We start from the raw sequence: 21,931 nt of genomic DNA on the forward strand, positions 1-21,931 counted from the left end.
AAACATCACCCTGGGCACGTCCCTGTTATTTATGGCAATCTAGCGATGCATTTTGAGGGTCCTGTAGTCTGTTGTCATAACTTGGATAGAGAGCATGAGTTGTACAGCGGCGCATCTCCGATCTCGATTTTTGAACATTGTGTCACGTTCAGACATGATAGAAAGCTCCTATCGCTCTTGGGATTTGTACACAGCTGGCCAATTAGTAGATGGTCTGCAACAAAAAAAGAAACTGGTTTTCATCAAATGGAAATGGAATCCTGTTGTCTTTTCTGGGGCGAGAATTTTATCGTTCCACCCTTTAAAAAGTGTTTTATATCACAAACACACACACACACACATTTACTCACACGCACGTGAGCACACATGCTGTTGTGCTGTATCCTCAAGCCATACAGAGCGTCCCCAGGTTGCGGATAGGGGAAACCCCTCTATTTATAGGGGGTAGCTTTGAATATTAAATCAAAAGCCGCTGACAATGAGGAAATAAAATGAAAATGAATACCAAAAATAATACATACTGGCTGGCCGTCGCCCAGGATAAAAAGGGTCCCTTACCTCGTTCACACACCAGACGAGAAAAGGTATTTGAAGGTGTGAACCCTCTTACCTCAGATAATGGCACTACCATGACAGAGGTCCACTTGGATCAGCCAACAGATCGTGAATTAGATCCTGGCCCCAAACCATCATGTGCAACTACAAGAAAAGGAAATAGAAGAGGCCTAAAAACCCAACCCTGGACAGTTGCACAAAAGAAGGTATTATTATATTGCTACCATTATTCAAAGTTTGAAAAATGGAGCAAAACGTCGAATGAGATCCTACAAGAGAAAATCAAGAATTCTGACTTCCCTATATATAATAGAAGAACTATTATGTAAAGAGAACCTTGTGTGAGTTTGTTCTCTATTAATCTGTTCCATATTTATGGGACTATCCTCCTAGGGATTACTATCACCTTTTTTTTGGGGGGGGGGGGAGAAAAGATGAAGTGTCTTCTTTTTTTTTTTTGTTACATGACTATTCTCCCAAGCATTACCTTCATTTTTTTTTTTTATTTATAGTAGTGATAATATATCTGTTCTATGATCATGAGACTATTCTCCCAAGCATTACCATCACCTTATTTTTCTTTTAAGGAGGGGAAGGTAATGTAGCGTCTGTGTTGTCATGAGACCATCCTCCCACGGGTCACCCTAGACGAACATTCAGATGCAATAACCCTTATTCCTGAGTGGCTTCCGGGCCTTGATAAGTGGTGATCACTGTGGAAAAAAAAAAAATTTAAACATTGTCTGTCCGTTTACATGGTTTATTGAACTTTGTTGCTTTTTGCCAATAAATTTGATTTGATTCGATTTGAAATTGTCAGCCATTTCATGTCACCGGATACTATCAGCTCTTAATCCTATTTTGATATGGCATCTGTTGGAATGTAGGTTTAGTAAGAAATCTTCGATCAAAATTACTTAAATTTCACGGTTCATTGAAGCAGACGGATGTGATATGTGACGGATGTGGAAACAGATGTCACTGGATGATTACATCACGTTGACAAGAAAGTTTTTATGGTTTTTAACTTTTAAATTCAGACTAGTCTGGGTGCTTGGCGTTGCCAGGGTTTTTGAAGGTGTGTGTTGAGCAAAAAAAACAAAAAAACTTGGTAGTAGGCAAGCAGACTCAAACCCATCCCGCGAAGGAAGAAAAGAACATGAAAAAAAAAGCGTGACATCTTTGCTGTTGCGCTCATCATCAAATTAACGCTAGTCAATCAAAAAGAGAGGATGACTTTCGGAAATATCGGCGAAAAAAGTGACCCCCCCCCCTCCCTGTAGAAAAGTGCCCAGTTGAGGGTGAAGGAATCAGTGTTTTTAGCCAATTTTTCGATATTTGTCGTTCAAAGAGTCAAGCTTCAAAATGATACTGATCTTGTGAAAATCCGTCGTCTGTGTCTAAAGTTTTAGGCAGACATACATACAAACATACATACATACATTTAAACAGACAGGTGAGATTTATATTATAGACTAGCGGGGGGTACCTGGCGATGCCCGGGTGTTTTGAGGTGTGTGCGGTTTTGGGTAAATCAAAACTTCGGGGGGGGGGGGTTTAAAATTTAAAAAAAAAAAAAGTTTTGGTAGGTGAGTATGAGGATCGAACCCGAACCCTTGAGGCAAAGTTGGAAATTAAAGTGTGAAAAAAAAAAATTGTACGACGTTAACCATTGGACCACCTTGACATACAATGGAAACACATTTGAATTTATTTAAGTATTGACAGGTGAGCGCAATAAAAGTTAACTCTTAACTATTTGACCTAATTAATGAGGTCAAGTAGAAGTCACGCAGTTAAATTGGGCTTGTTTACCCAACTTTGACTGTTCTTTTCCCCAACAGATGTTGGGGAGGGGAAAACCAGCTCCCCATTGTCCAGATTGATTAGCAATTGTCTGATATAAGAGGAGTTTGTCCCCACATTGATCAAAGCTGATTGCTTCTGTACGTTTCCCGGCGCGATGCCGAGAACTCACGGATTGAATTTAGTTTCACTTTATTTATACTAAAATACAGGACAAACAGTCGACAGAGCGAAATAGTGCTAATCTCATAAAAGTCCACGTAAATAAATGTAGAGGCGACCTGCGTTCCCAAATCCTAAATATTATTATCTAGCGGGTATATAAATAGTACTAAGTGATCGTAACGAACCCGGAAGCGTGTGCGAAAGAAGCCTTTGTGAGACATACATGAAATGGTCACACACATTTTGCCTTTTATATATGTAGATGAACATATCTCGACTCAAACAAAAATTTATTGACCAAAATAAGCGCCATCACAATTAACATACTTTTTCCAATGCAAAATAAGTGTATTTGTGTCAGTAACATAAAAATCTTGCGTTCTGGTGGCGATGAAGTTGCTGAAGGCGTTTTTGATATCGCTTAGGTTTTTGAAGCATTTCTCACGCAGAAAGTTGTTGAGATGCTTAAAAAAGTGGTAGTCGATAGGTGAGAGGTCTGGAGAGTATGGTGGATGAGGTATTTCTTCGTAGCCCAATTCGTTCAACTTTAGCAGGGTTGGTTTAGTAACGTGAGGTCAGGCATTGTCGTGGAGGAGAATTGGGCCTTTTCTGTTAACTAATGTTGGGTGTTGTTGTCGAAGTCTCTGATGTATTTTCATCCATCTGTTGGCAGTACTTTCCTGCCGTAATGGTTTTACCTGCATTCATAAAAACTGTAATGGATGAGATCCGTTGCGTACCACCAAACAGTCAGCATGACATTCTTTTGGCGCAACTCTAGCTTCAGGAAATGTCGTAGGGCTTTGTCGGCATCTAACCACTGAGCTGAGTGTCACCGGTTAGCATCACAAGTTACAACCTGGTCGAGAAGTGGGTCATTCTTGTTGCGTAAAAGAAAGGAAGATGACACTTCATAATGCCGTTTCTTGTTTCTCCTTCAATGTGTGAGGCAACCATTTATCAAATTTTTTGTCTTTCCAATCTTTCAAGTGGTTGGAAATTGTCATAGATATTACATCTTTTTTTTTTACACAGTGATCACCACTTATCAAGGCCCAGAAGCCTCTCAGGGATAAGGGTTATTGCAAGTACATTACGTTAGTGTCGAGATTTGATGAAGTGTTTACTTAAGGGGGCGGTTCATTAGGAATTTGTTAACATTTAGGCACAGATAAAGAGTGGGGGAAATTTTTCACAGTGGATTCAGCTAGACGGGTGTTTTTCATGAAAGACTGGCGAGGGGGGGGGACCAGAGATTGGAGTTCAGACGAGCACCTGCCATGGAAATAACGATAAAACAAGGATAAGCTCGCAACGTCTCTTCTGTGGGAGAGAGGTTGCAGGGTAGAGAAAAGGGCATCCCCCACTAAGCCACGAAGTCTATTTTGTACTCTGTCAAGGCAGGATAGGCTGTTTTTAGCAGCTCCTGCCCAGATATGGCAGCAGTATTTCATCCTTTTTACATCTAATTCAGAAGCAAGTTTTCAAACAGTTGTGCGTGGATTGGCTTCGACTAAGGCTCTTAATTGATCATTGTCAACATTCAATGACTGTCCACTATGCTTATCTTCAAGATTCTTGTCGCCGCCACAAAATTTCTTAAACCACCATTGTACTATGCATTCAGTAGTGGTTCCTGAGCCAAACGCTTCATTAATATCATGAGCTATTTTAGCAGCTTTTCAACCTAGTTTGAATTAAAATAAGAAAATTGTGCAAATTTGCTTTTTTTTTTTTTTTTTTTTTTTTTTTTTAACACTTACATTCACCCCCTAACAAGGCATATCACCACTTGCATGTAAGGGGCTACTATTTGGGACGATGCTTAGGAAAGAGTAACAAGATGTTGGTTTACATTACATTTAAACTTCTGCATATCAGTACAGCATGGGAAGCAGGTAGCAGGAAGGGAATTCCAAAATCTAGTTATTCAAGGAAAGAAACTATTAGAATAGAAAGCTTTCCGGCATTTAGGGACCTCAACAGTGAAGGAGTGAGATATTATTGCTAAGTAGGTTTCTCGGGGATATGTACGTTGGGGGGGGGCACAGAGATGCAACATTGCAGTGATGGGACAGGGGTTGGAGCTTAGTTGACAAAGTGGGAGCTATTAGATTGAAAACTCTTTTTTGGACCCAATTCAAGGAGGAGAGACTAGTGGTAGATGCACCAGCTCAGATGTGACAACAGTACTTATGCATGGGTGAATAGTGGTCTTGTAGAGGTACAGGATACTCTCAGGTGTGAGTAGTCTTCTAGCTCGTTAGAGGGAACCTACCTTCTCTGCAGCAGATTTCTTGTATTCAACATTCTGAAAAGAAGACATAATTGTTTAAAACAATTGTAACTTAAACGATTGGATAGAGCGAAAAACACTCTTTAAAATCATATATAAAGTGAAGGTTTTACTTACGCAAATAGATATGAAAAGTCTTTGTTAAAGTTTGTGCCATATTTCCATAGAGTACAGGCGCGAACGCAGACCCCACAATTTTATTATATCATCCCTATTTAAGTTGAAACGTACTTATCAAAGTATTCTTATGTACATCTATATCAAAAACCCTTGTAAACGTTTTTTTTTTTTTTTTTCATTTTTTTATTGCCATACTTTGAGGGCCAGGTGCGAACGTAGACCCCACAATTTTTATGAACCACCATTCTGCCAGATCAAACATACCTATTCCTGATCCTCGATACATCTTCTATCATTATATGTAATCAGTTTTTTTAAAATAGTCAGCCATATAGGAGCCTATTCGTGACCAGACACACAAACACACACAGATGTTCGCAAAGGAGGAAAAGAATGAGGTAAAACCTAACGTTTATGCTGTTACGACCACCGCCAAACCAGAAGCGACATTTTTTTAAATTAAGGTTAGACAATGTAAAGGAGAGGATAACTTTAAAAAATATCGGCGAAAAAAGTGACCCCCCCCCCCCCCGTAAAAAAGTGCCTAGTTGAAGGGGAAGATATTAATGTTTTTAGCCAATTTTTCGATATTTGTCGTATGAAAGGTTTAAAACAATACTGATCTTGGTAAAATTCTTCGCCTCTATTGAAAGTTTAGGCAGATATGCAAACAGACATACATACATGCATTTATATATTGGTAACTAAAAATTTTTGACCCAAACTGATGAAAAAGCTTGCCCTATCTCTGAATACCTTTATGTAAAATTTACAATTTTTAAGACCCGAAATTGTCTGAGTAATTTGGAACAGACCGCAGAGGTCAATTTTTTACAAATTTGACCCCTATTATGACCCCTTAAAATTTATTGTTTGGGGCTCAAATCAAGTTATTAAGTTAGATCCATGTCCAAGGAACCTATATCTAAAATTTCAAGTGCATAGACCCAAAATTGTCAGGAGTTTGGTAGAATTCTTAAAGGTCAAATTGTTGAAGTTTGACCCCTTAATCGCCAAACTTCTGGCCAAAAGTCGATCACAAAGATTTTCCCAAATCTCAGTAACCTGTATATCAAAATTTTGAGTCTGTAGACCAAAAATTTACAGTTATTGTGTAGGGAAATGTACACACACATACACTTATATATATATATATATATATATATATATATATATATATATATATAAATGATAAAAAGTCTATATTCCAAATTGTTTTTTTGGGTTTTTTTAGCGGAACATATTAAAAAGTTGACATAATAATTATATGAATGTTTCTGCGCTATGAAACAGGTGCTGTCAAGAATTGAACATTTTAAAATGCTGAAAGAAATAAACAGTAAGATGAACAGCATCTTGGAATTTGGAATATAAACCTTTTGTTATTTATTTGCATATGGTCTGTAGTTATATTTTATAATTTTTATTTTCTCATGTAGATATGACTATATTTGCATAAAGAAAATAAAAATTATATGTGTATTTGTAACCTAACTTATTTCTCCTATTCTGACGAGAAGCATTGGGTTTAAATGTCATGGTATCAAAAGTTCTTATTATAATCTAATCCCTAACTGACAAATAAATTATATTTATTATATTGAATTATTATTGTGTGTGTGTGTGTTTCCATGTTGACACCGTTCTCACTAGATCACTAAAGTTAAGCAATGATGAGTCTGGTCAGTACCAGATGGGCGACCATTTGGGAATGCTAGGCACTATATGTACCATGCTGGGACATAGAAATTTCCAAGTTTCTATGATAAACACAGGTGGGCAGGGCACGTAGCCAGACAACATGACAACAGATGGTCAATCAGGACAACAGAATCGACACCTCATGAACATAAGAGGCAAAAGGGAAAACCAAGAATGAGATGGAGGGAGAACCTGATACAAAACATGGGTCCCATATGGCAGCTGATAGCTTGGGACAGAGTTAGATGGGCAAAGTCCAGGGAGGGGTTCCTCATTGATTTATTGATTGAGTCATCTGGGGGTGCGTTTAATCTACTGGAAGAGATCCAACTTCAGTGTTGATTAAGACATTCATGTAGGTGACGAAAACGCTGATGTAAAACCCTAAGGTCTACTGTTTGCTCTGTACCATTGCAGTGATTGAGATGAGCAGTTGTACCAAAAAGTGTGGTTGGTTCTAACAAATCCTTCAACACTATAAACAAGTCATTTGTCTGGATTTCTGAACAACTTACTTGTTGTGGTAGATCTCACACATCGAAATCAACAGGAATATCTATCTATATATACATATAGAAGTCTCGAAATAAAGACGAAACGTTGATGAACACATAATACGGTTTGTTCCTTTTTATTTCTCTACATATATATATATAAATAAAAAGTTTGTTTATAAGACGCACACTTCTGCTGCAGATAATGATGATGAATTTCACACATTATTTTACAAATAAATGGACGTGGGAATCGGACGAAAACAGAATCCAAATGATCAGTACTAAAACGCCTGGACTTTTTTTTTTTTTTTGTAATCATCACATTATATATATATATATATATATATATATATATATAAAATGTTTCAGCCCCTCGAAGCTTGTGATTGCTGCCTCAGATCGTGAGGGCTGACGGACCACAAGCCGGCATGTGGCTGAGACATCCGAGAGCAGGAGAACCACACATTGGCGGGAGAAGCGGGCCCGTAGAAAAGAGATGACAGATCCAGCTTCGACCCTGGCCCAGGCAGAGAGACAGAAAATCTACATCTGCAACAACTGTGGCAGGTCCTGTGGCTCCTGCATCGGCCTGCACAGCCACACCACAAGATGCCCCCCCCCCCCCCCGACTGAATCAGGACACAGAATTTTATGATTTCTCAAAATCAATGGAGCCAACAACAATGTTTTTATTTAATATTAGGTAAACAAATTACGTAGTCATAACAATAACAGAGCTACTGTTTCGGTAAAATAATGACCTCTATCGGGTGACCTAAACTTCTGATTTCATGGAGACATGCTCTTAATTTTTAATTTTGTTTTTTTTTTTAAAAAAAGCATGTCTCCATGAAATTGGATGTTTAAGTCACTCCATGGAGATCATTATTTGACCGAAATAGTAACTTTGTTATTGTCGTGACCATGCAATTTGTTTGCCTGATATTAAATAAAAATATATCTTGCTCTTTTGTATTGAGCACTATCAGTAGCCTTGTTAAATCCACTGTTTTTTTTTGTTTTTTTTTGTTTTTTTTTTGATACATTTTAACCTGGAATAATAAGAAATATATATATATATATATATATATAGTAAATTATGAAAATATAAATGGCAATTAAGCTACACAAAATGTTCCGCGTTTCATTCTTGTAAGAATTCACCAGGCTTATGCAAAGAGTTGTGGTTATCGCGCATTTTTATATAAACACATGGTATTGAATTTGCTAGTTAGCCAATCAGCTTCTTAGTTGTAACTGCGTTCATCCTAACTAGCCAATGGTTGGGCACTTACAGGACAAAGGTACAGTTGACCTCAGGTTCACCATTTCCCTTTGCGTGTTTTATGGGAAAGAGTTAGTTGTATCCTTTTGTGTATAGAAATATATATACATATATATATATATATGTGTGTGTGTGTGTGTGTGTGTGTGTGTGTGTGTGTGTGTGTTTTCATAACTTATTACCTAGTTCTACTTATGTATTGAGCACTGTTAAAGTAAATACTGCAAATTTATGCATAAAATTATCTTATATTAACTTATGTGATTAAATGGAATATATATATATATATATATATATGTAGTAGGTATGTGTATATATTATATATACATGTATATCTATTTACAGGGTAATCTCTTAAACTAACGAACGGATCATTATGAATTTTGGAATAAATGTTCTAGGCAACACGGTGAGTAACATGGGCACATTATTTTTTGTAAACTTTAACATGTAGGGAATGTATCAACCCAAATCGGCACCCTTCTGCAGAAAACTTTTTAAAAAATTAAAGCGAAAAGAATTGCAAATTTTAATTTATTTATACATTTTTAAAAGGATTGTCTTTGCGAGTGTCCATAATAAACTTAAGTTCTTGAACTTATTGTGAATTATAGAATATATATTCTAGGCAAGAGGGTAAGTAACATGGGCACATTATTTATTTATTTTTTTTTTTTGCTGAATCAACTGCTCTACTAGTTAGTAATGACAAAATTTCTCTTGCTACATTTACTAACTCAACAATCATTTTTTATCATCGGCTTATGTACATCTCGTCTGTTCTTTTGACATAGTTATACAATCTCTTTTGCGCACATCTCTCTGTAGTGCCCAGATTTAATTTTCCTCTGAGCTAATTAGATCTAAGCCTGCATTAAAGACTCGCATTACACATACATTGTATCATTCTCACATTATTTCTCTCCATGCAACACATATCTTCAACCCACATTAACCCCATTTCACTTTCTATACATCATCACACTGCGTACACATGCCTGGTAGACTTTTTCCTTTTTAGACACTTGTAATGCTCTGCTGATTAGTAATGACCAAAGTTTTCTTGCTACATCTACTAACCCAAGAATCTCTAGCCAGGTCTTTATTTGCCCCTCTTCTCTGAAATCCATCTTGGATTTTCATCCATGTTTTTCTTGTTCTTGGCTTTTTATTACAAACTTTAATCGAAGACTCTTGTTTGGCATACATCTACAGGATGGAATGATAAAATTGTCACCCTAGAAAAGACGACATGATTCCATTTCCGTTTGATGGAAATCGGCTTTGTTTGTTGCAGACCATCTATTAATTGGTCAGTTGTGTACAAATCCCAAGAGCGATAGGAGCCTTCTATCATGTCTGCAAGTGACATAATGTTCAATGAGCGAGATTGGAGATGTGCCGCTGTACAACTCCTGCTCTCTACCAATCCAAGATAACAACAGGACCATTGTCAGCACCTCAAAATGACAGGGACATGCACAGCCATGATTATGGTCTTTGGTGTAGTTTTAAGTGAGAGTCACATCATGCCACCTCACATCTTCGAAGTCAGTTTGAAAGTCAACACCAAAGTGTACCTGGATGTGCTGAAGAGTGTGGTGATCTCCTGGTGCAATCAGGTGGCCACTGGCAGACCCTGGGGGTGGCAGCAGGACTCGGCACCAGCCCACAAGTCCAAAGAGACCTACGCTTGGCTTTGAAATGAGTGCTACAACTTTGTGCCATTCTCTCTCTCTCTCTCTCTCTCTCTCTCTCTCTCTCTCTCTCTCTCTCTGCCCCCCCCCTTCTCTCCTGACTTGAAACCGCTGGACTACTTTGTTTGGTCATACATCAAGAACATCACCAACATGACCTCCGACAACACCAAAGTCAGCTTGATCACTGCCATCAGCCGAGTATTTGCCGGCACTTGTGGAAAAGGCATGCTCCCATTTCTGAACATATATTGAGGCGGTGATTGAGGCTGAAGGTGGCTACATTGAATAGATATCACCTCTACTACATAATCAAGTTACCTGAACTGATTTTTTTAAAATAAAGCTCGAGTATTGTTTTCTTTAGGCTGACAACTTTATTGTCCGACCCTGTAATTCGTTACTATTTAGATTTAATCTTCCTCTGAGGTCATCAGATCTAAGCCTTTTTTTAACACTCATGTGACACATTTTTTTTTTTTACAAGGGAGTCACCATTTATCAAGCCCTGAAGGCCACTCAGGGATAAGGGTTGACTTGAAGGCTACCATATCAGCTTGGAAGTAGGCCAGTGGGCAGTTCTATGAAAGAAACTTTGTTCATGGAATCTGTGTTTAGATTTAGGCACAGATAGAGAATGGGAGAGATTGTTGATAGTGGTTGTAGCTAGTTGAATGTCTTTTGTGAAAGTTTTGCAAGGGGGAACAATAGGTTAAAACTCAGATAAGCACTTGCCATGAAAATGATGATAGAACAGAGACACGCTCACAACGTCTCTTGTGTGAGGAAAGAGGTTGCAGAGAAGAGAAAGGAGCGTCACCTACTAGGTTTTGAAACCAGTTTTTTTGAGTGATGTTTCAGACAGGGAGGAGGAAGAATTGCTGTTTTCGGAGTTGAAATTTATCCAGCTAACACTTATTGTTGGGTAATTTTTGACCGTAAAGTAGTATTCTGTTTTATTTATTTATATTTTTCATACATCAAGTGGCTTCATGTCTTGTCTGGAATGATTTCCATTTATAAAAATTGTTGAAAGAATGATTTTTATTATTATTATTATTATTTGCTTTATTCGGCATTAAATAATCCGTAGATGGTTGATAAACTGTAAAAAATTCCAACAAATCCAACTTGATTTGCTGCTAAATAACTTGGAGGAGGTTAATATGCCATAAAATAAAACAAAAAAATTTTTTTTTAATTTTTATTTTTTACTTTTATTTTTCTTCTTGTTGTATTTTTCAATATTTTTTTTTGCTTTTCCAACAATTTTAAGTCGATTATTTGCAAAGGAATGAATACTTATTTATTTTATTGCGGAATATTATCCTCATCTTAGTTGTTGATGTTTCATGACGTTTTGGTCAACTATTCCATGGCGCAGTGGATAGAGACGTTGAATCTCTATGGCTCCAGGTGAGAATTGTCTGAAGATAGTGGTTTCAATCCTACCCAAAGCTAGCCGGAGGCTTAGTTGGCCAAAACATGGTAAGACGACAACAACTATGGAAGGCAGTAATTGCAGTGAATGCAGTCAGGAGATTCAGAGCTCCTATCCCGTCGCGGTTACCACCTGATGAAGGCCAGAGGAATAGTTGGCCGAAACGTCATGAAACAAGAACAACTAAACAGATGAGGATAATAGTCCGCAATAAATAAAAAATAAATAATTAAATAAAAATAATAAATAAATAAAATAAATAAATAAAAATAAAAAAAATAAATAATACTCATCTCAATGAATTCCAATTAAAATAATATTTAAAGAACGAATGCGCTTGCAAAACTTAATCCTGAAGGTGAATGAGTGCTATAATTATCAGTTTTCTAATTATAATTATCAGTTTTTTTAATTATACTTATCAGTTTTTTTAATTATACTTATCAGTTTTTTTATTATAATTATCAGTTTTCTAATTATAATTATCAGTTTTTTAATTATAATTATCAGTTTTTTAATTATAATTATCAGTTTTTTAATTATAATTATCAGTTTTTTAATTATAATTATCAGTTTTTTAATTATAATTATCAGTTTTTTTTATTATAATTATCAGTTTTTTTAATTATAATTATCAGTTTTTTAATTATAATGATCAGTTTTTTAATTATAATGATCAGTTTTTTAATTATAATTATCAGTTTTCTAATTATAATTATCAGTTTTTTTAATTATAATTATCAGTTTTTTTAATTATAATTATCAGTTTTTTAATTATAATTATCAGTTTTTTAATTATAATTATCAGTTTTTTTAATTATACTTATCAGTTTTCTAATTATAATTACCAGTTTTTTAATTATAATTATCAGTTTTTTAATTATAATTATCAGTTTTTTTAATTATACTTATCAGTTTTTTTAAATTATACTTATCAGTTTTTAAAGTATAATTATCAGTTTTTTAAGTATAATTATCAGTTTTTTTAATTATACTCATCAGTTTTTTAAGTATAATTATCAGTTTTTTAATTACAATTATCAGTTTTCTAATTATAATTATCAGTTTTTTAATTATAATTATCAGTTTTCTAATTATAATTATCAGTTTTCTAATTATAATTATCAGTTTTTAAATTATAATTATCAGTTTTTTAATTATAATTATCAGTTTTCTAATTATAATTATCAGTTTTTTTAATTATAATTATCAGTTTTTTAATTATAATTATCAGTTTTTTTACTTATAATTATCAGTTTTTTTATTATAATTATCAGTTTTTTAATTATAATTATCATTTTTTTAATTATAATTATCAGTTTTTTAATTATAATTATCAGTTTTCTAATTATAATTATCAGTTTTTTAATTATAATTATCAGTTTTTTAATTATAATTATCAGTGTTGTAATTATAATTATCAGTTTTTAAATTATAATTATCAGTTTTTTAAATTATAATTATCAATTTTTTTAATTATAATTATCAATTTTTTTAATTATAATTATCAGTTTTTTAATTATAATTATCAGTTTTTTAATTATAATTATCAGTTTTTTAATTATAATTATCAGTTTTTTTAATTATAATTATCAGTTTTTTAATTAATTATCAGTTTTTTAATTATAATTATCAGTTTTTTTAATTATAATTATCAGTTTTTTAATTATAGTGATCAGTTTTTTAAATTATAATTATCAGTTTTTTAATTATAATTATCAATTTTTTAATTATAATTATCAGTTTTTTAATTATAATTATCAGTTTTTTTAATTATAATTATCAATTTTTTTAATTATAATTATCAGTGTTTTTAATTATAATTATCAGTGTTTTAATTATAATTATCAGTTTTTAAATTATAATTATCAGTTTTTTAATTATAATTATCAGTTTTTTTAATTATAATTATCAATTTTTTTAATTATTATTATCAGTTTTTTAATTATAATGATCAGTTTTTTTTATTATAATTATCAGTTTTTTAATTAATTATCAGTTTTTTAATTATAATTATCAGTTTTTTTAATTATAATTATCAGTTTTTTTTAATTATAATTATCAGTTTTTTAATTATAATTATCAGTTTTTTAATTATAATTATCAGTTTTTTAATTATAATTATCAGTTTTTTTAATTATAATTATCAGTTTTTTTAATTATAATTATCAGTTTTTTAATTATAATTATGTTTTTTAATTATAATTATCAGTTTTTTTAATTATACTTATCAGTTTTTTAATTATAATTATCAGTTTTTTATTATAATTATCAGTTTTTTAATTACAATTATCAGTTTTTTAATATAATTAATTTTAGCTTCATAAAATTATTTCTTTTCTTTATCAGCAATTTTTTTTATCTAATAGTTATTTTGATTTCAGCAATTACAAGTTGATTGATGCAGTTTGATTATAATTGTTTATTTATAAACTGATAATTACGTTTAACCAAAGTTAAGCAAAGTTGGGCCTGGTCAATACTAAAATGAGTGACCGTTTTTATGAAGTCCACGTACTGTATGTGATCTCTGCTTATCTCGGCATTGCTTCCAGTTGTCTAACACTTCTCCTTGCCACTGGACTCCGACAGTATTGATTCAAGAAAGGTGTGTTTGGGATTGCGCAACCCTGGCCTCACAATTCACGCAGCTACCCTTACAGGGGGTATCCATTGTCTTTTGAGACTGAACGGAGGCATGGCATGGATAATTACATTTAATGATTAAGAACAACATAACGAAAGTGGATATCTGTATACCTAATCCACTTAGATGTTAGAATTGACAGAAGTACAGGCACCACGAGAATTGGTGTGTCAAAAGGAAATTATATAAAAATTGTGAAATGGACGGATCTGACCAACAGGAAGTGACTTGCCCCATACCCAGCGTTACAATCTTCAAAGGAAGAAAAATTTAAAAAAAAAAAAAAAAAAGTTGATTTCTCGTAAAACCAAACACCTCCTTCTCAATCATGTTCTGCAAAAACAAAAATGACAATTTTTCACTACAAAACAACCAAACCAAACATTATGAATAAATATTGTAAGATATAAAAAATTTGAAACGTAAAATGTTTTTACCAAAATTATCAGATTTCACATTAAATAACCTGAAATGGTTTGATATGCTACAAAACAACTAAGCTAAACATGTATATAGTTCCAAATTCTATAAGAAATAGTAAAACATGATAATCATCTCAACAAAATATAACGAAACAAGTTATAAAACTCCATGCTATAAAAAATTTTTTTTTTTCTTGCCATTAAATGACCCTAGAGGTTGAAATGTTGTTAAACAAAACACTCTCTCTCTTTCCCTTTTCGCCCCCCCCCCCCGTTTCTTTTTCTCCCTCTCTTTACCTTTCTCGCTCTTTTTCCCTCCTCTCCCTTCACCTCTTTTCTCTTCTCCCTTCCTTCTCTTTGTCTGTATCTCGGGCCCTTCTATCTTTTTGCTCCTCTCTCTCCTTCTCTTTGCCCCCCCCCTTTCTTTTCTTTTTGCTTCCCCTGTCTTTTCTCTTTCTTTTACTCTTTGCCTCCTCTCTCTCTCTTTGTGCCTCTTTTTCTTTCCCTCCTTTCTCTTTCTTTGTCCCCTTTTTCTTTCTTTGTTCCATCTTTCTCTCTCTCTTAGATTCTCTCTCACCCGCTCTCTTAATCCTTCTCTCTCCCTATCTTTCTTCCTGCTCTGTTCCCCCCTTCCACTTTCTCTGTACCTTCTTCCCTCCTCCATTTGTCCCTTCCCCTCTATTCACTCCTCTCTCTTCATTCCCTTCTCACCCCTCACTCTTATCTCCTCTCTTTCTTCCTGTTATTCTATTAAATGTTTTTTCTTTCTTTCCACTTGATTGTTTTTTCTTCAAAATTATGCAACAATAATAACAATTCAAAATTGTGCGACACACAAACACTTCAAAATTGTGCGACACACAAACACTTCAAAATTGTGTGTGTGACACACAAACACTTCAAAATTGAGCGACACACAAACACTTCAAAATTGAGCGACACACAAACACTTCAAAATTGAGCGACACACAAACACTTCAAAATTGAGCGACACACAAACACTTCAAAATTGAGCGACACACAAACACTTCAAAATTGTGCGACACACAAACACTTCAAAATTGTGTGTGTGACACACAAACACTTCAAAATTGAGCGACACACAAACACTTCAAAATTGAGCGACACACAAACACTTCAAAATTGAGCGACACACAAACACTTCAAAATTGAGCGACACACAAACACTTCAAAATTGTGCGACACACAAACACTTCAAAATTGTGCGACACACAAACACTTCAAAATTGAGCGACACACAAACACTTCAAAATTGAGCGACACACAAACACTTCAAAATTGAGCGACACACAAACACTTCAAAATTGAGCGACACACAAACACTTCAAAATTGTGCGACACACAAACACTTAAAAATTGAGCGACACACAAATAGCTAATTTTGAATGTTTTTGCATTGAACATTTTTTCTTCTTTCTTTCAGTTTACCAATGTTCACAGTTTTGAGAAGATTTTCCATTTTGTTTACCATGATTCTAGAATGTATTATTTTAAAGTAAGTAACAACAAATCGTTTCATTTTTTTTCCCCCCGCTTTTTACTTATGAGTCGCTATTTATCAAGATTAAAAGCCATGGGAGGATAAGGGTTAACAAGATGGATTGATTGATAATAGAATGATAATTAGCTTCGACAAGCTTCTGGGATTAACCTTCATCCCTGACTTGAAATGGAAGTCTCACATCAAGTCTGTCGCGAAGATCATTGGAAAAATGGTTGCATCGAAAATGTATCTCACTCCAAACGCAGTCCTTTACCTGTTCATCCTAAAATGGCGTTTTTCTGCCACATCTTTTCTGTCTTTTGTCAGTGGAGGTGAAGTCCTTCATGGCTGAGATGATTTTTATTTTTGTTTCGATCCAGAGTGCCCCTTTTTGGGGAGTTAGATTTTCCTCACATTAAAAACTGACCTTCCATCTAACTCTGCCCTCGTGGGGAGGCAAATAAATACGAACAGCAACACCACAAATCTCTTCCCCCTCCTTTTTACTTATGAGTTGTCATCTATCAAGATTAAAAGCCATTTGAGGATAAGAGTAAACGAGATGAATTGATTGGAAATAGAATGATAACATTACGAGAGGATTAAAAATAACGAACGCAATGAAAATTTGCCTTGTGCATTATACTTTTTTTTATTAATTTTATTTTAATGTTGTTTCTTTTTTAAATTTATAAGTAACATATTTTTATTCATCTCTACATAAATAAAACAGAAGTAGATGCATGTGTGTCTGTCTGTGTGTAAATATTTAACCAATAAATGCTTAAACACTGAAATTAACAGGAAATAGTAATTGTGCAGCAAAGATGGTTTATGACAAGTAAAATCTTTGTTTGGATGGATGAATAACACGTAGCAGCTGTCGGCAAGTTGAAATACAAAATATTAAGTGCAACTTTCTTATTAGTTTGCACATGCATAAATTAATCATAGCTAGAACTAGTTTAATTTTATAACTTTCTTATCTGTCACATTAGCTCAAATGGTAGCAAATGCAGTTGGAAAGTAAATGATGGATCGTGGCTAGAAAGCTAATATTTTTAGTTTTGATTCTAGCTGATGGCACCCAAGTCATTTTTTTTTTTTAAACTTTTGAAATCAGTATAATATATATATATATATATATATATATATATATATATATAAAATAAAAAGGAACAAACCGTATTACGTGTTCATCAACGTTTCGTCTTTATTTCGAGACTTCCTCTGGATGAAATAAAGACGAAACGTTGATGAACACATAATACGGTTTGTTCCTTTTTATTTTCTCTATTTTGTCAGAATACTATTTCCATTATTTTCATCATATATATATATATATATATATATATATATATATATATATCTTTATTAGAATGGCAAAATTTTAAAATGATGAAAAAGAAATAAACCATTTTCGGATGTTATAAAATAAATAAGTCGATTAAAAGAATCACAAATTGTAATAAAACCCGAAGTGCTTTTTCATCATATATATATATACATATATATATAATATTCAATATATATAGTATTCAATGGAGAATTGACTCTAATAATAATTATGGAATCTGCATGTATTAAAATATATTAAGTGTATTTTATGACTGGAAATCGTGAAAGCCACAAACTGGAAAGCTTAGAATGTGAGTTTCACCCTCATTTTAGGCTCTTCAGTCAGACACATTTGAAGTTAAGATTCGAAACCCGAGTCACTTGCTGGTGCTACCAGATCAGGCTGTCTGAAGATGCTGGCTTCCTGAGATGAAACGCACCTGACATTGATACTTTTTGTTTTTCTACTTCTTTTTGCAAAACTTAATTATGTTCTGCAAAACCAAAACTAACACCCACCCCTTTTCATTCTTCCCATTTCCCCTTTCTCTTTCTATATCCCCCACTTCCTGGCCGGTTTCCAAACTTAAAATGTACCAAACATTAATACTGTAACCCTTTTCCCTCTCCCATTGAAAAATCTTTCATATTCTGCAGGGCAGGGAACAAAAACGATAAAATTCACTATAAAACAACCAAACCAAACCAAACACTAAAAACTAGTGATTGAAGACCCCAAAAGTTTGAAGAATAAAAACCTTCTACAAAATAACTGGATGCAACATGAATTCTATTTCCAAAATAACTGGATTCGGCATTAAATAACCCGAAAAGGGTTGATATGCCGTAAAACAAAACAACCAAACCAAGTCACTTGTATGCAAGATGTGTATCCTGCCACCTGACTCACGGTGCCACATGGACAAATGTCTATTGACTGACACAAATCAAGCAAAGCCGTGATAAAGTCTGACTAAAGAATATGGATACTTAACAACAGGTGTAGTCATCTATTAAGGACGCAGGCCAATGTCTCACAAGTAGGATTTTATAATCACTAGAATGATATCATTCGACAAGCTAACCCAGCAAATAAATCTATATAAATAAAACAGTGTGTCTGTCTGTCTGTAAATATTTAACAGCTAAACTCTTAAACCTTAAATTTTTTTTTTCTCAGAACTGCACACCTGTGGAACTGTCTTCCATTTGCCTGCTTTCCAGCTGACTACTATATGGTTATCTTCAAGTTCAACGTAAATAAGTTCTTGATGAGCCGTTCCACTTAAGTTAACAAATTTACCGAATTTCTATTACTAACGATTACTATATCGTCCGATGGAGTATTGTACACTCTTTAACCCTCATCCTCGAGTGGCCTCTGGGCCTTGATAAGTGGTAATGCCTATGAAAAAAAAAACAAAACTACAAGACACCTAAGACTGAAATTAACAGGAAATAGTAACCATACACTTAGGATGGTTTACGAGTAAAAACTTTGTTTGGATGGATGAATAACGTGTGCAGAAGTTGGTAAGTTGAAATACAAAATGTCCTTTTCAACTTGCTGACGTTTCTATGAGTTTGTGCATGCGTTAACTAATCATACCTAAAAGTGGGTTAATTTTATAACTTTCTTATCTGTCTGTGAGAATGTTACATGAAAGGGCTGACCCCTTATGTAAGTAAGAATACATACTAGATAAGTGAAAATGATATTAGGATAAGGTTAGAATCGAACCCTGTAGGCAAGTGTTTAAGATAATGGAGAATGGCATGTTAGAAATTAAGTGTAATGTTAATTCTATTAGAAATAGTTAAATATTGTTTACTAGCGGAGGTACCCGGCGTTGCCCGAGTGTTTGTTTCCGGGACGGGGGGGGGGGGGAGTTTTAAAAAATGTTATGGTAGGTAAGTAGGAAGGATCAAACCCGGAGTCATGAGTAAAAGTAGGAAAATAAAGTGTGAAAAAAAAAAAAAAAAAAATCTGCAACGTTAACAGTTCGGCCACCAAGAAAAGTCCATTCCAGTTGTTTAGGAAAAAAAAAAAAAAAAAAAAAAAAAACGACTATGGTAGGTCGGCGTGAACGTGAAAATATAATGTGAATTGTCCAGCACGCTAACCACTACGCCACAGAGCACTGCAGCTTAGTTTAGTGATTTTAAATAACTTCACATGAAAGAACTACGAAGCCAAACTGGTGTTCTCTTCTCAACTGTTCCTTGTGAACGATCCCCAAACGGTGTTAAGTGGTGGCAGGAGGAGGAGGAATTTATTAGAGAGAAAATATTTTACCACTTCCATTGATCTTAACCGATTTTGGCCGTGACTTCTCAGCAGAAAAAAGTATAGAAATCTAAGATTATCGAGGAATTTAAGAAATAATAAGCCTATAACACACCTCAGATATTGTTCTGCCATTTGTGCATATTATATTTGCATGAAATATCTTGATTTTTAATCCTATTAATGTCAAAATCAGATGGGAAAAATGAGTTCATTTTATTTATATAGAGATGTTAGAAAATAAGAGTCGATTGTCCATTCTTTCAGAAATCTGAATATTAAATATGTCAGTTAAAAGAATGGACGATGCTAATTAAAAATATATTCTTTAAAAATAGGTTAGAACTAGAATTGAGGATTCTTTTGTTTGCCAAAAATGTGTTTGGACAAACATATGTAAAACCACATGAAAATTAGTCACGTTTGAAAAACACACTTCTGACATCATAAACAAAGGAAATTTCTCAATATAGGAATCTATGGGTTCGGAGTTAGAAGAGTTGGAAGACAGAGTTGAGTCAAGAGTTGATGAGAGGTAGTCAGTTGGAGAGGAAAGCCCCTTAAAAGTGAAGGGTAGAAGATTGGACCATATAGATTCAAGTTTGAATTCCTGCTGTCACCGATCAGCCGATTGAAGAATAAAGAAACCAACTATTTTTGTAACTGTTGTCTTGTGTCGTCATTCATCACAAACGAAAAAGATAATTGTGTTTATCATCATCTTGTAACGAACTTTGTGTAACCCCTAGCAACAAGATTAGTTCAGATGGGAACGCAACTGCAGCGCTAAATGTTTTGGTTTCGGTTTTAGCTGATGGCACCCAAGTCATTTTTTTTTTTGCTTTTGAAATCAGTACTAATAAATATATATATATATATATATATATATATATATATTGATTGGACGATTCCAAAATTTTTCTCGATTCCGATACTGTTGTGGTGGCAACCACTTATTTGCATATGCGAATAACATAACACTATAAATGGCAAGCCTAGGTTGGCCTTGGTGTGTCTTACTCAAATGCCATCGGAAGTGACGCCGAAGAGCGTACATGTCCTCCCACCAAGACTCTCTGACTCGACACCATCATTTGTACATATTGTAAATATACCTTTTCTTTAATACACTTATTATTGCGTTATCTTGTTGTTTGCGTCTTCATTGTATTTCCTTACTAATTATTGTTCAACCTTGCAACCACAACAGATACAATTACCGATTCCAACTCGTTATAAATCTCTAATTATTTAACTATAAGATAATTTCCCCTGATTTTCGTAAAAAAACATGTTAAATATGCAGATATTTTCCTAAACGTCAAAATACACGTGTGAAGAATGATCTATCGATTTTAGCTTCACTGGTATTTTAATATCAATAAATATTTATTATTTTGTCATTATTACAAGCAATGGAAGATTTTGCTTTAAACAAAATCAAATAAAAAAGACAAAAGAATCGTTTTGGCATCGGAAAATAGGTACCAATTTTTCTGATTCCGATTAATCGTCCCAACACTAATATATATATATATATATATATATATATATATATATATATATAATTATTCAGAATAATGAAAAGCAATAAATCTACTGGAGTGCAAATCCAGTGATTATCGGTTTTACAAAATATTTACTGTAATATTTTATATAAGACTATCCCAACTAAATTTAATTTTCTATGTTTATTACCTACAGCAAATTAGGTGCAAACCTTTTATAATATTTGCTAATATTTTTCCTCCGAGGAGATGTATAAACATCGGAAACTCATGGGTTAACGAAATCTTTTTTACTTTGTCTTGCATACAATAAAATTTCTATATTTGAAATTTAACTTTTTCAAATCACAAATTTTTAAATTCCTAAATTACGATATATATATTCAATAGAGAAGTGGATCTGTCATAATAGAAACAAGATCAGTATGAATTAAAAAAATATTAGGCGTATTTTATGACCATCAAGTTTAGCGCCTTCCTGTTAATAATAGATTTTTAAAATCAAGACGATATATAATTGTTTCCACAAGCAAGCAACACAGCAACCCACACAAACTATGAAGGCCACAGACCAGAAGTTTTAGTCTAGGTTTTGTGTGAGAAAAGAACTTGTAATTTTGACGTGCAGTGGTTCTTCATCAAAGAAAGAAGTTAGTAAAACA

General features: G+C 33.6%; 1 protein-coding gene across 1 annotated transcript in view; it reads left to right on the forward strand.

The window, feature by feature from the left end:
* LOC145259075 (solute carrier family 35 member D2-like protein) overlaps positions 1-21,931 on the forward strand; it is a 148,563-nt gene that overhangs the window by 99,242 nt on the left and 27,390 nt on the right. Inside the window, exon 5 of the mRNA XM_080116706.1 lies at positions 16,077-16,148. Within this exon, the coding sequence (XP_079972832.1) occupies positions 16,077-16,148 (72 nt within the window). The remainder of the gene's footprint in view (positions 1-16,076; positions 16,149-21,931) is intronic.

Source organism: Euprymna scolopes, chromosome 34 (genome assembly GCF_053919585.1).
Source record: "Euprymna scolopes isolate OS-2025 chromosome 34, ASM5391958v1, whole genome shotgun sequence".
Taxonomy (NCBI): Eukaryota; Metazoa; Mollusca; class Cephalopoda; order Sepiida; family Sepiolidae; genus Euprymna; species Euprymna scolopes.